At 33.6% G+C, this 14,073-nt stretch overlaps 1 protein-coding gene across 2 annotated transcripts in view; it reads left to right on the forward strand.

Annotated features, from left to right (window-relative positions):
- PIK3C3 (phosphatidylinositol 3-kinase catalytic subunit type 3) overlaps positions 1–14,073 on the forward strand; it is a 130,135-nt gene that overhangs the window by 32,830 nt on the left and 83,232 nt on the right. For both annotated transcript variants that reach the window (XM_031658795.1, XM_031658796.1), the window contains 5 exons: positions 1,113–1,199; positions 3,855–3,950; positions 6,682–6,753; positions 9,318–9,422; positions 10,055–10,147. In XM_031658795.1, coding sequence (XP_031514655.1) covers positions 1,113–1,199; positions 3,855–3,950; positions 6,682–6,753; positions 9,318–9,422; positions 10,055–10,147 — 453 coding nt within the window. The remainder of the gene's footprint in view (positions 1–1,112; positions 1,200–3,854; positions 3,951–6,681; positions 6,754–9,317; positions 9,423–10,054; positions 10,148–14,073) is intronic.

Raw genomic sequence — 14,073 nt, forward strand, 5'->3', positions numbered from 1 at the left:
CACCAGAGCCAACACAATATTTAGTTGCTGCTTTTTGTAATCATGCTAAGCTTATTAATAACTTTTCATACAATTTCATACAGAAATTACCTCACGTGAGAGGGAATTATTGGAAGAAAGCTAAATTGATAATACTTTTTTTTTTAATTAAAATGAACTTCAGACTTTTTGTGTGACGTTAGTATTTTTATTTCTGAAATAGTGTGACCACATAATTGTGATGAGTTGAGGAAGAGAAAAAAGATTGATAGTGAAGATTTTTAGGTCTGCAAGAGAGAGAAAATTGATGGCAGTGTTTGCTGTTCTTGTAGGAATGCTGTCATGATATGGACAGTGAAGTGGAAGAAACTGATATAGATAAGCTACTATGTAAAACTTTCATGTCCAGTTTTGCTTTATACTGTCAATTTGTTTAGAAGGAATGAGAGGGGTGTTGATTTTTAGTATTACACATTCTAATTCAAAACCTGGTTCTAATTTGAGGACCTTGGAACTTACCTGGAAATCTCTATGGATTGAAGGAGTCGAAGAATTATTATTTAATTTATAAAACTAAGGTTAGATTGGTACATAAGACCTCACAGGACTCTACCAACTGCTATTCTAGAAAACTGAAGTCTTTTATCACCGTTCCCTAAAATTAAAGCATACATGAATATGTGTAAGCTTAAACCTTAGAATATTAATGTATAAACCCAGAAAAATGCCTTATTACCTGTAATTGTCATTTATTCATGTTGGTTAGATACATTGAAAGCTGGGAAGAAAAAACTGATTTTTTCCCATTCATGAAACTATTTATATAATTCCATCTTTTTGTAATAGTCAAAATATGAGAAATATAGAACATGGAGATAATTTCAGGAACAACTTCATTATTCTTTATCATGTCAAAATATGGCAAATTGTGGACCTTTTTAAAAAAATGTAATTGTTTTTCTTTAAAAAAATAATGATTTGTCTCTTGCCAACTTTCTTATCCTGCTAGTTGCATATGGTTTCTCTTGTGTATAGGTAAGTATCATGTGAAGCGGACATTGCCATTCTGACATTTTGGTCCTTCTTTCTACTCGATCTATATTAAAATTCTCATCATTGTATTTATTCTGCAGCTCACCAAAGCTCATCGACAAGGACACATGGTGAAAGTAGATTGGCTGGATAGATTGACATTTAGAGAAATAGAAATGATAAATGAGGTGGGTTATATCCCTCTTTTATTTTAAAATATTTTCTGTAAATTTTTAAATTAACAATTTTTTGATAAGAATTGTTTATTATTAGGTATCTTACAAATGTAGGATTATTAGGGTTAACCCTTGTAGCTGGGAATTCTATACTAATAACTGGAAAATTTGAGGTATCAGCCTTCCCTATATTTTAACGTAATGTCAAACCATGAAGTAGTTAGTGGCTATTGTAAGATGTTCTAAATACCATATGAGTGAAACCTGTGCAGGCTTAATGCCTCAGTGGTGGGTTCTCTGTCATATCAGCTCATGTTCAAGTCAGTGTTGGATAAATCTTCCATCAGCACAGTGCCAGCTTTTCACTTCAGTTACCATAAATCATTTCAGCAAGTTCTCTCTTCAATTAATTTATCGCTTGTCTATAGAGGGTGCATATAGGACTCTGCACCCTCTGTAAGGGTGCATGATTTAAGTGATTTTTTTTTCTTGACCTTGTATATGAGCCAGTGTATATGTTTAAATAAAGATGGCTTCAATGAGAGTCCTGCCAGAAGTTGTAACAAGAATAGTTTCCTTTTTTGTATATTTGCTCTAAAATACCAGATGTTAGGCCTAATGTTCCACACCTAGAGAACAGAAATAATAATTATATTTTTAATCAGATAGGAGAGAAGGACATCAATTTGTGATTTGTCTAATTTATAATGACCATCAGCCACAACTTACTTAATTTATATTCTCCAAATAATTTTCAGCAGGTAGAAAGAGAGAAGTTTTTAATTTTACAGTGAACCATTGTAAAAGTTAGATTTTAGCGTTCTTTTATTTTAAAATAAAGGTAGTGATGTTGAACAACATTTACATTCAATTCTCGTATTTGGTCCCTTTTCTAAATTTATTCATAATACATTCTTATATACTTAAACTGGAAGAAAGGCTTACTTTTTTATTTTTATAATAGTCACATTTCAAAAAGTTTACTCATAATACTAACTTACGTTTTTCTCTTAAACTTAGATATCACTGGGTGTGGAAAATGTAATGTTAGAGTGTTCTTTGCCCAGCCTTTTTCATATTTTCACATTTTAATTTCTTTAAAAGAAATTACCATTACCACCCTATTACCATTACCAAAATAGACTATAATATGTTTTGTAAAGCTGAATAATGTAAGTAACCTCTTCAGACCTTTATTATTTATTATCATTTCTTTTTTTTCTCTTTTGAGACAAGGTCTTGCTCTGTCACCCAGACTGGATTACCCTGGTATGCCCAGTGCAGCCTCAAACTTCTGGACACAGGCAGTCCTCCTGCCTCAGCTTCCCAAGTTGCTAGGACTACAGGCCTGGCTAATATTCTTAAAGATTTTTGTAGAGTCTAGTTCTATTGCCCAGGATAGTCTCAAACTGGCTCTATTGCCCAGGATAGTCTCAGAGTTTTTTGTAGAGTCTGGCTCTGTTGCCCAGGATAGTCTCAAACTCCTGGCTTCAAGCAGTCCTCCCACCTCTGCCTCCCAAAGTGCTAGGATTACAGGTGTGAGCCACCATGCCTGGTGATTTTACATATTAGATCGCAAACCATTTATACAGGTGTTTTGGGTCAAGGCTAATTACCCCTTTAGACTTCATTGTATTTTCACTTCATCATCACCCTAATACAGGCATGTGCCTCATCACATCATTTCGTTCAACCACAGATCACATGTACAGTGGTGGTTCCATAAGATTATAGTACTTTATTTTTACTGTACCTTTTCTCTTTTAGGTATGTTTAGATATACAGGTGCTTAACTGTTGTGTTACAGTTGCCCACAGTATTCAGTACAGTAACCTGAATTAACCTGAAGTAACAAGTTTGTAGCCTAGGGGTAATAGGCTATACCATATAACCTAGGTGTGCAGTAGGCTATACCATCTAGATTTGTGTGTTTACATTTCATGATGTTCACATGACTAAACTGCCTAATGATGCATTTCTCAGAATGTGTTCCTATTGTTAAGTGACATATGAGCATGTTTGCTTTTTTATTTTAAAGGGGACACAATTATATAAATAATTTTTTTTATATTGGAACAAGAAGTTATTATTCCGCAGTATATTTAAAGTGTGGATAAAAATTTACAAGTGACAAATCATTTTAAGACCATTTATAAATTGTGAGAAACTTGTAAGGGCTATACTTGGTAAACTCAAATGGTCTCTTTTCTTAGGTTGCACACTTTTTTTATTTTTTATTTTTGTTACATATATTGATTTCTATAGTTTAGTCATATAGGTTAAGGGCGAACTTAGCTTACAGTTGTTAGAAGGACAAACCAGTCTTTTTTTTTTTTTTGAAATAAAATAGTTGTCATGAACATGTGTGCAAAATACCTTCAAGATTATAAACCCAAAGTACTGAATACACCAAAAATGTTCAATTTGAGAAAGCAGTTGTAAGTGCATGGTAGACACCACTGAATAAACAGTAGTGCTGTCTGTAATAAAATAATAGTGCTGTGTAAAACACACTACATCTATATAATAAAATAAAAATGTGTTATGTTTTGACTTGTATTTGATAGATACGTGTGTTACTGAATTGGGAAAAATGATGCATACTGATCCTTTAAGAGAATGTTGAAAATAATCATTTTTCATGAAAATCATTTTTTTCTTTTTCAGAGTGAAAAACGAAGTTCTAATTTCATGTACCTGATGGTTGAGTTTCGATGTGTCAAGTGTGATGATAAGGAATATGGTATTGTTTATTATGAAAAGGTATTTGCCTTGGAACTGTTTTTGGTCTCTAGAGGGGAGAGGAAACATTAAAAAGTATTACTGTTGTTCCTGCTGGGATGAATTACTTGGTTGCAGGGTAGCATCAGACAGCTGTCAGCAGCAGCTGTTTATGTATACACAAATCAAATCATATAACTACAACAAGATTACAAAAGCCGATCACTCATGTAATGCAGTTCTGGGTTACAGAATTCAGTAAGTATGCAAGTGATTAAAAACTTTGTGATTAATTGTTCTGCAAATTGGCAAGTAGGACACTAAGTAATGACTTTATTTACTAATATTATTTATTGAGAAAATGAAAGGGGGAAATTATATTTCTAAGTGGTAGGCTATTTATTGAAAGTTAAGAGTCTGTTTGTTATTTGAGGGTATGTGTAATGTCTGTATGTGGCCCTCACTAACGTATACTTATGAAATACTTCAGAAATGTTCATTTATTTGTACAGCAGATGCAAAATTAAGGCAACAATTTTACCATCAAGCTGGGTAATAACAAATATGCAGTTATAGATTTGCTTTGTTCTGCCCATTATGCTACAGAAAGTAGTTCTGTGTTTAGTATGTACCCACTTGAAAGTATCTTCCTTATATTTTTGTAGAAGGTGCTTCATTTGAGTACTACAGAAATAATTATATATTTAAGTACTACAGAAAATAATTGTATGCAGGCCAGGTATGGTGGCTCATGCCTATAATCCCAGCACTGTGGTTGACTGTGCGGGAAGATTACTAGAGCCCAGGAGTTTGAGACCCGCCTGGGCAACATGGCGAGACTTCATCTTTATTTAAAATAAATATAAAAAAAATTTTAAAAGTATGCATAGTTTGAAACCACATAAAATGTCTTCTGTTATTTTGTTAATAGTCGACAAATGTTAAATCAGCGTAAATGATGACAGACTTTTGATACATGGCATAGTAGTAGATTAATAGATTAATATTTCTTCTAGCATATGACCACTAAGCTGATATGCAGTGTATTTGTTCATTAGAAGCAGTCCTTTTAAATTAAATTTACATTTTATTGTTGTTTATTAAAGCTGTCACAAGTGATTTTTAAAATGTATATACTTTTATAAATTACTGTTGGAAAGGTTTTCATAATGAAGTTTTGAGTTTTTACCGTTTATTTATGATCTTTTTTCAAGTTACTGTTCATATTTTTGTCTTTAACTTAATATCCCTTCCATGTTAGTGAAAGACTAGGAAGTGTTAACTTGTTTCTGCCTTTTATTTTATAAATGGTACCCCTTGGATAGATTATTTAACACTGTTTATTAATTTATTAGAAAAAATAGATCAAAAAAAGGGAAATGTGAGTGAAACTGTTCTGTCACCAGTGCATTTTAATAAAATCGTATTTTATATTTTATACTATATATCATTTCATTAAAAGCAGTATTTTCTGCCCACATAGAGTTTGTATTGCAAAAACATGCTAATGGAGAAGGTACTTTGAAACGTTGTAGATGTGAAGGATCCTTTGAAAGACAGCTTTGATAGCAGATGAAATAATAACAGAATAGAAATTAGAAGAATTTCAAGTATTTTTGAAAAAGTTCTTGACCCCTTTCTACCACTTCCTGAAAATTGCTCATAAATTAATGCCCGTCTACTCACCCTGTCATATTTCCACTTAGTGTAAAGATTGCTGGGCCAGTGTATTGAATCTAATGGAAATAGACTTTCTTGTCACCTGTCTTTTGTGACAGATAGCCTTAGTGAAGATTACTTGTCACAGTTGGGCTGATAAATGTGTTTTCTGGTGTTGTGACTGAGAACAAGCCTGTTAAACAACGGCTGTGGGAATTTGTGGTTTTCTGTAAGACTCAATTACTGAACTGAAGTCAAGTCACAGTGCTTCCCTGCTTTCAGTCTCTCCTGAGTTTGTTGCCCGTATTTAAAACTGAAAACATACTAGCATTTGGAAATTGACAGAAAAGCTTGGTGCTAGATATACAATCATGAGAAAGTGAATTTTGACCTTAATTAGTTTAGCCTTTTTCCAGTATATTTGGCAGTGACATTTTTATGTTGAATTACCTTTCTCGCATTGGATAAAAATAAAAGCCAACATTCTTCAAAGGTGATAATACCAACAAAATAGGATGGCTTTATTTCTGAAAAAATGATTGATTGATTTTATTATTCAAGTTTAGATTATGTCGAGCAGGTGTACCTTTGAGAAACAATGTTGGTAATTCTCTGGCTGTGTATAAATTTGAGTAATATTAACTCCACACTTAAAATTCTGCTCCTTTGAATGGATCTCAGTTGTGATACCTTGAAAAATTACCACTTAGTTTTTGCAAGTGGTGCAACACATCCATTGTGCCATATTTTACATATAGTCTGTGGTTTTTTGTTCTGAGTTTGAAAATTAGCACGTTTTTAAAAATCCACTGTTATTATATGAACGAAGTTTAAAAGAAAAGGAACAACTCAAAACAATCTAATTTCCAGACCTCATATCTCTAAAACTTTAGTCACAGTTTTGCTAAGAGTTTTTCTCAAAATAATTTCATAATCAACCAAAGAAAGGTACAAAGTGGATATGCATTTTATAATATTGTTAGAAGAAGATAAGGATTTCTTTAGAGGTAAGAATGATGTTCATCAAATAGAATTAAAATACATTGGTGTGTACATCATATACTGTTTCCTATTGGATTAAATTTATTAAAAAAATTATTGCTCTGTAATCTAGGACGGTGATGAATCATCTCCAATTTTAACAAGTTTTGAATTAGTGAAAGTTCCTGACCCCCAGATGTCTATGGTAAGTTATTGTGCAAATTTTTTTATGAAAGTACTTTTCTTCAGAGTAATTGTGAGTTAGCCACATCATGTACTTTCTTTAAATAAAGTTATATGTAACTGCCTCTGTTACCTAAAAGTGATTCATAAATTCACTTTAGCGTCTAGACTCTGTTTCTGATGGAATTTTATGAAGAATATCGACATCCTAAAACTAAGGTCTAAGGTAAGGGTAGAGTAGGGTTGGGCATCCATTTTATTTGATTTGATGAAAGAGCTAGGCAGTATAGTCCTTTTTCTTTCTTCGGGTTGGAGGGATGTAATCTTGAAGTGAAGACTTGACAGAACTGGTATTTGAAAGATTGTCATCATACGGAAGGAGAATTTGCATGTTACAGGAGGATTCTATAACTAGAATGAATGCATCAAAATTTTAGGGAGACTCATTTGTTGGAAAGTAGGGAAGATTGCTGTATCCCTAGAACTATTCAATTTGAAACATGATAACTTGGATGATGGTGGGATACCTTCTTATTAACGAATTTTTGAGATGATAGCTTTCAGGGATATGAGGATAAGAATTTATACAATGCAAAAGAGGTTTAATTAGATGACTTTAGAATTACAAACTTGTAGGCACAAACTCCTTTTAGCAGCACAGTAGATACCATGATTTTCGCAGTTACAGTTCATTTACATCATTCCAACTCTGTTTGTTCTAATTTTATTCATTTCTAATTAGATTAGTTACCTTCCTCATCAGATCAAAGTGGATTAAAATTGGGACATTGGATGATGAAAACATGATGATTGAGATAAGTACAGGTCATGAAAGCAAGAATGACTGGCTGATGGCCTACTATCAAAGGAAGAGATGGGCAGTGGGGAAAGTAGAGTATAAAAAGTTAAAAAGAAAAGGCCATTTGAGGATCTAGTAGGAACATTCTAAAGACCTCGACAGTTCCTATGCATAGTATAGTAGAATCCAGTTAATATATCTCAAATTGGCACTGAATTTTCAGTATAAAATCACATTATATTTTACATTTTTGATATTCAGAGCACACACTAAGTATGAAGAAATTCAGTTCAGCCTGTAGTCATAGTTATTTGTTAAACAGAGAAACACATTTTAAATGTAAACTTTGGATGGGACTGAGATGATATACAGCTGTATCTGACAATAAAACAGACTATAATTACAATAATGTGGTACTGACACATATATGTACACCAATATACTGGTTGAACAGAATTATAAGCCCAGAAATACATCCAAGTATGTATGGAAATCTAGTATATGATAAAGGTGGCATTTCTTCACTAAGTCTTCAGGCTGAGGAATGGAATTAATTTGGGAAAAAAACCTAACATTATATCCATACCTCATACCATACATAGGAATAAACTCCAAATGGATCTGTAATGTAAATGTTAGGAAATGAAACTTGGCCAAGCATGGTGGCTCATGCTTGTAATCTTAACACTTTTGAGAGGCCGAGGCAGGAGGATCGCTTGAGCCCATGAATTCTAGACCAGTTGGGGCAACTTAAGGAGACCCCATCTCTACAAAAAATAAAATAGCCAGGCAGTGGCATGTACCTGTAGTCCTAGCTACTTGGGAGGTTGAGATAGGAGGATTGCATGAACTCAGGAGGTCAAGGCTGCAGTGAGCTGTAATCATGCCAGTGTACTCCAGTTTGGTCAACAGAGTAAGGTCCTGTCTCAAAAAAAGAAACCATACTAGTATTTTACTGTCAGGGTAGGGAAAGACTTTTTTTACTGTGACTCAGAATCCAGAGACAATAAAATAAATGATTGATAAATTTAACTAAATTTTAAAAATTACATGGCTGAAGAGACCAACAAAGCCAGAGGACAGTTAACAAACTGGGAGAAAATACTTAACTACATACATTACAGATATATTAAGGCTGGTATATAAAGAACTCTTAAAAATGAAGGACAAAGGACCATAAAGCCAATAAAAAAATTAGGAATATGGTGTAAATAGACAATTCACACATGCAATAAGAAATAAATAATATAAATTTATATCTTGTTTTAGGCAATGATAGTATGGTTAAAACTAATAATTTTGTCCATGGGTAAAATAGCACCAGATGTGTATATTTAAGCGTTGTGATTATTGTCCTTGCCCTCAGTGACTGATAGTTTAAATAACTGCTACGGTGATAATACAGTGACATCACAGGGTCATTAGTAGCTGATAGGAGGAAGAAATGCTTTAGTCTGTGTTGTCAGGGAAGATTTTACAGTGATGGTGATATTTGACTGGTTAGAGGATATGGAAACCCTGAATATGTGGAGAGTGAAGGGAAGATGTTTTAAGAAGCTTTAATGACATGTGTATATTATGGGACTAGTGGAGTTTAAGGCATACTTAGTTTCCCAGTCTTGAGAAGGATACATATTTTTAAGATATGTAGAAGACTGCTAAAGTTGGATCAGAATAAAACATTAAATATTATTAAATGCTTCTAAGTACCTTTTCTATTTATGAATAGCTGTTGAAATTTCCTTTTGGTGAAGTTTACATTGTCAATATTTTAAAATAATTTATAGGAGAATTTAGTGGAGAGCAAACACCACAAGCTTGCCCGGAGTTTAAGAAGTGGACCTTCTGACCATGATCTCAAACCCAATGCTGCCACAAGAGATCAGTTAAATGTAAGAGAATTATGCAATGTTAATTTAAAAATAGTTAAACGGATGTTTTAGTTGAAGCTGATAGCTATCACCTCACTTAAAAATTATTTAGATGCACATTTTCTCCCCTGCATCATGTTCATAATTTCACAGATCAGCAGTTCTGTTATCATTTGGGGCTTTCCATAAATTTATTATCTCTGGAGACAGAACTGCAAATACTATATTCTTTCATGTCAATAGATAGTATTCTTAGAAGCTGGCCCTAAGACATTGCCTGAGAGAGGACTTAGTGTGTACACATGCCTTGTTGTATGCATTGACTTTAAAAGAATTTATTGTGTGCACATTTTTCCTTTTTCTGGTAGGGGACATTGTTATTTTGCTATGTTTTGTTTCTGGTTGAATTAAATGAACTCTCCAGTTAAATATTTACCTATGGAATATGACCTTCTGTTCGTCTCCTTTAAACTACATTTTGGACACATAATTATAGCAAATTTAAGGCCTACTTGACTGTGTTTACATTTTCCTTGTTTGTATAATAATTGTAGTATAGAATTATTTAAATAAATGAAAAATATTAAGTGAAATGGAAATATATAGGACATGTATGGTTGACAAAATTAGTTCTTTTTCTTTTTCTGTTTTAGATTATTGTGAGTTATCCACCAACCAAACAACTTACATATGAAGAACAAGATCTTGTTTGGAAGTTTAGATATTATCTTACAAATCAAGAAAAAGTGAGTGTCTTAAATACTTTCATATATCAAATTTATCTACCAACTTTGTTATTAATGATCAAGATGAGGAGAATGCCATGGAAATCATTATTGTCACTTTAAAGTTACAGAGCAGTGTATATGATACTCCATTTTGTAAAAAGATTATAAAAGTCTGCATACAAAGACACATGTACCTGTTTGTTGACTCATAGGCAATGTCTGAATGGGTTTTGAAGTCAGAGAGACTTGGGTTCATTTTCCAGAAGTATATCTTAACGCTTGTTTGGTAGGATGAGGCAACTTACTTTGGCAGCTTAGTGTCCTTATTATTCTAGTGGAGACAGTTCCCTCTCACAAGTAAGATAATACAGGTAAGTAACCTGGTAGAGTATCTGATGCATAGTAGGTGCAGAGTAAATGCTGGTTCTCTTCTTCTTACCTCTTTGAACCTGGGTGACTAGGAAAATATGTATGCTATTATAATAATGAAACTACAGAATTCTAGTTGAGATGTGGCTAGAGAGAGAGTATGAGAAATATAATTTGAGTTGTGGGAATTCAGTTGGTGGAGTAGCATAGAGGTAGGCATACGGGATAACGGGTAGGTCAAAGCTAGACATTTGCTTCCTGTAATAAAACCATGGAGTGGATAAGGTTTCTGGAGAGAGAATTGTGGTGAAGTAGTCATCACTAACCTGAAGTCTTTGGACACTTAGTTTTGAGTTTTACTATTGCCCCCAAGAAGCTTTTTGACTACAGGCAAATTACTTTGCTTGTATAAGCTTTAGTTTCCTCATATTTAATGTAAAACGATCATGTGATTGTGAACTTTGTCTCCTAGTTTTTAGAATAGTCTGTAAAATCTTAAAACAGAGAGCCAAGGGGTACCTCTTAAGGTATCATAATAATAGCCAGCATTTTTTAAGCAGATACTATGTACCAGGAATTCTTTAAATCCCATAACAACCCCACAATGTATGTATTACTGTAACTGTTCTACAGATGAGGAAACTTGAGCCTGAGAAAGATTAGGGGGCCTATGCAGACTCACAAAGCTTATACATGCAGCCTCTTAATATGCTTGCATCTACGAATTAGAAGAAAAGAAAGTCAGTGAAGACATAGAAAAGAGAATTATAGAGAAAACATTTTCAACATCATGCACATGCCTTGGCAGGAACCCTGAAATGCATTAGGGGAAGAGCAGAGAAGCATTAGGGAAATTAATATCTGTTCAGGAAGCTGTTATGTATTTATATGAGAATGAATGAGTTGGTATGTTTTATAATCTTGTGATATGGTCTTTAACTACTATTTTAAGTTGTTTTTTGGAACCAAATGTCCTTTCTTTAGTTTCTAAAGTAAAGATAAAAATGCAGTTGCAGCTCATCTTAACTCTTCAGCTTTTCTGCTTTGTCATTTATTGATGCCTTCAGAAGTTCTTTGTAAATGAATCATATTTGTTCTTCTTTATATCCATAATAAGAATGAGAGAATAATTTTTAATTTACTGTAGCTTTGAGTATGATTCTCTTAATCGCTGAACAAAAGGAAATACCAACAGAAACACAGATTTGTGATTTGTGTTTTATTAAAAGATTGAGTTATTGTCATGATACTGTGTTAAATGAAGAATAACCTTGGTCACAGAAATTGCATCTTGAATGCAGCTCTGTGTCATTTAAAATACACAGCTAGATATTGAATTGAACCTGTTAGAATGTATAGGTTTAAGAAGCATATAGGAGTAGATTTACAGAGCAGAACTTTTTTAGATAGAAAGGTTTGCAAGAAAAATTATTTGTTTAAACAAGTAGTCACTTCCCACCGAAATTCAATTACTTCTATATATGTGCAAAAGAAATAAAATGTTCAAGTGATATAAAGTGTGTGACAAGTTTCATCTAACTAGTTGATTTTAAGTTTTCGAAAGGCGAGTGATGAAACTTCAATTCTCAGGACATATTATAGGATTCTTATGACCATTAGAGTAGAGTGAACAATATGTTTTAGTGTTCAGAAGTCACTTTGGAGTAAACCAAATATATATAGGCCTTGAAGTGACCAAAGGAATTATTCACACAGCCACATTTGTAACCTTGTAATAATTTCAAATGGATTTTGTGAAAAACGGATACTCTCATACTCCATCCATTAATTTATTTACAGAAAGAAATTCTTTTAGCATCAGAGTCTCAGAAATTGTGATTTCAGTTACTTGACATTTGGGCCCTGGGGCTGAGAAGCTTTCCTAGAGAGAAGGCAGTGCTCAGAAAACACATTGGTGGAAATTGGTTCTTACAAAGTTATACTTTTTATTTTTTAATTAAATTTTGTCTTTCTGCCCTTTTTTTTTTTTTTCTTAATGACCTGCCTTAAGTATTTCAGATGAAAACCTTCTAGTCAGGACTTGATGTTGTACCCAGAAAGTTCATAGTAATAACTTTGTTCAATTAAATTTGTTACCATTTAAATTTATGAAGTATTTTCCAATTCGTAGTTTATAGCATATAGGAAGTGACTCATTTCTGTGGAACCTGAAATTTGAATGTTGTAATTTTTCAAAACTATTTGACAAAAACTGCAGTTACTTTTGCACGAACCTAATAGCTTTTACAATGGACTTTCTTCTTATAAAAATACTAATTTAAATTAATTCCATGCCTTTTGATTATGCTTGAGGGGAAAAAAAGCAGTTGAAAGAGTCACATATAGTGAAGGTAATAGTGATGTACTGAGTGTTCTTATAAGGCTGTTTCTGAGACAGTGACATGAGGACAGTTATCATATTTGTGTCTCCTGACAAGAAGTTGATGGTGACTCATGGGATAAATGAATTCAGTTCAGCAAGTATTTATTATCACCTCTTGACCTAGCATTTTATAAGACTATGAGGTTTCAGGTATCATGTCCTTGTATTCAAATAAATTAAAACTGTTTTGGGGTAAGAATATTTACACATAATTAAAATTAGGAAGTATAACATAGTAATTGATTAAGGGTCACTGTCTTAATAAATATATAGGATATTAATATAATAGAAATGTGGAGGATGACAAGATCAGTGTGCTATGATATGAGGAAAGTTTCACAGAACAAAGATTGCCCTTAAAGTGTGAGCAGACTTTGATAGCATTTTTTACTTGGTGATCATTTTTTTATGGGGAAGGAAAACATGAGTAAGGTAGGCTGTTAGGTTCAGGAGACAGAGTTTTGCGTGAATGGTTATGAAATAGAAAAGATGGCATCAGATTGTGATGAGCCTCAAATTATACCCTTAGGAATTCAATTTTACTGGCAACAGGAAGCTACTAAAGCAGGAAAATGTGTATTAACAAGTGATAGTTTATTTCTCTCTTTTTTTTTTTCTTTGGAGACAGAGTTTCACTCTTGTTGCCCAGGCTGGAGTGCAATGATGCGATTTCAGCTCACTGCAACCTCCTGCTCCCAGGTTCAGGTGATTCTCTTGCCTCAGCCTCCCAAGTAGCTGGGATTACAGGCATGTACCACCACACCGGCTAATTTTGTCTTTTTAGTAGAGATGGGGTTTCACCATGTTGGTCAGCCTGGTCTTGACCTCAGGTGATCAACCTGCCTCGGCCTCCCAAAGTGCTGGGATTACAGATGTGAGTCAGCACACTAGCCTAACAAGTGATATTTTAAGGAGTACAAAGTAGGGTAGATTGGAGCAGAGCAGAAAATGAAAAAAGTGACATAATTAGGAGGCTCATATACTGACTGAGAGAACAGTTTTGGAGGGCAAGGGATGGAGAAGGAGCTATACAAGTAAGTTGACTCGTAGAAAATGATCAGGGGTTAGGCCTGAACCTGATGGATTTGTATCGTTGTGCGTTCATACCCCACTTCTGGTACCAATTTACTGTATTAGTCCGTTTTCACACTGCTAATAAAGAGATACCTGAGCCTGGGAAGAAAAAGAGTTT

Source organism: Papio anubis, chromosome 19, assembly GCF_008728515.1.
Source record: "Papio anubis isolate 15944 chromosome 19, Panubis1.0, whole genome shotgun sequence".
NCBI classification, from domain to species: domain Eukaryota; kingdom Metazoa; phylum Chordata; class Mammalia; order Primates; family Cercopithecidae; genus Papio; species Papio anubis.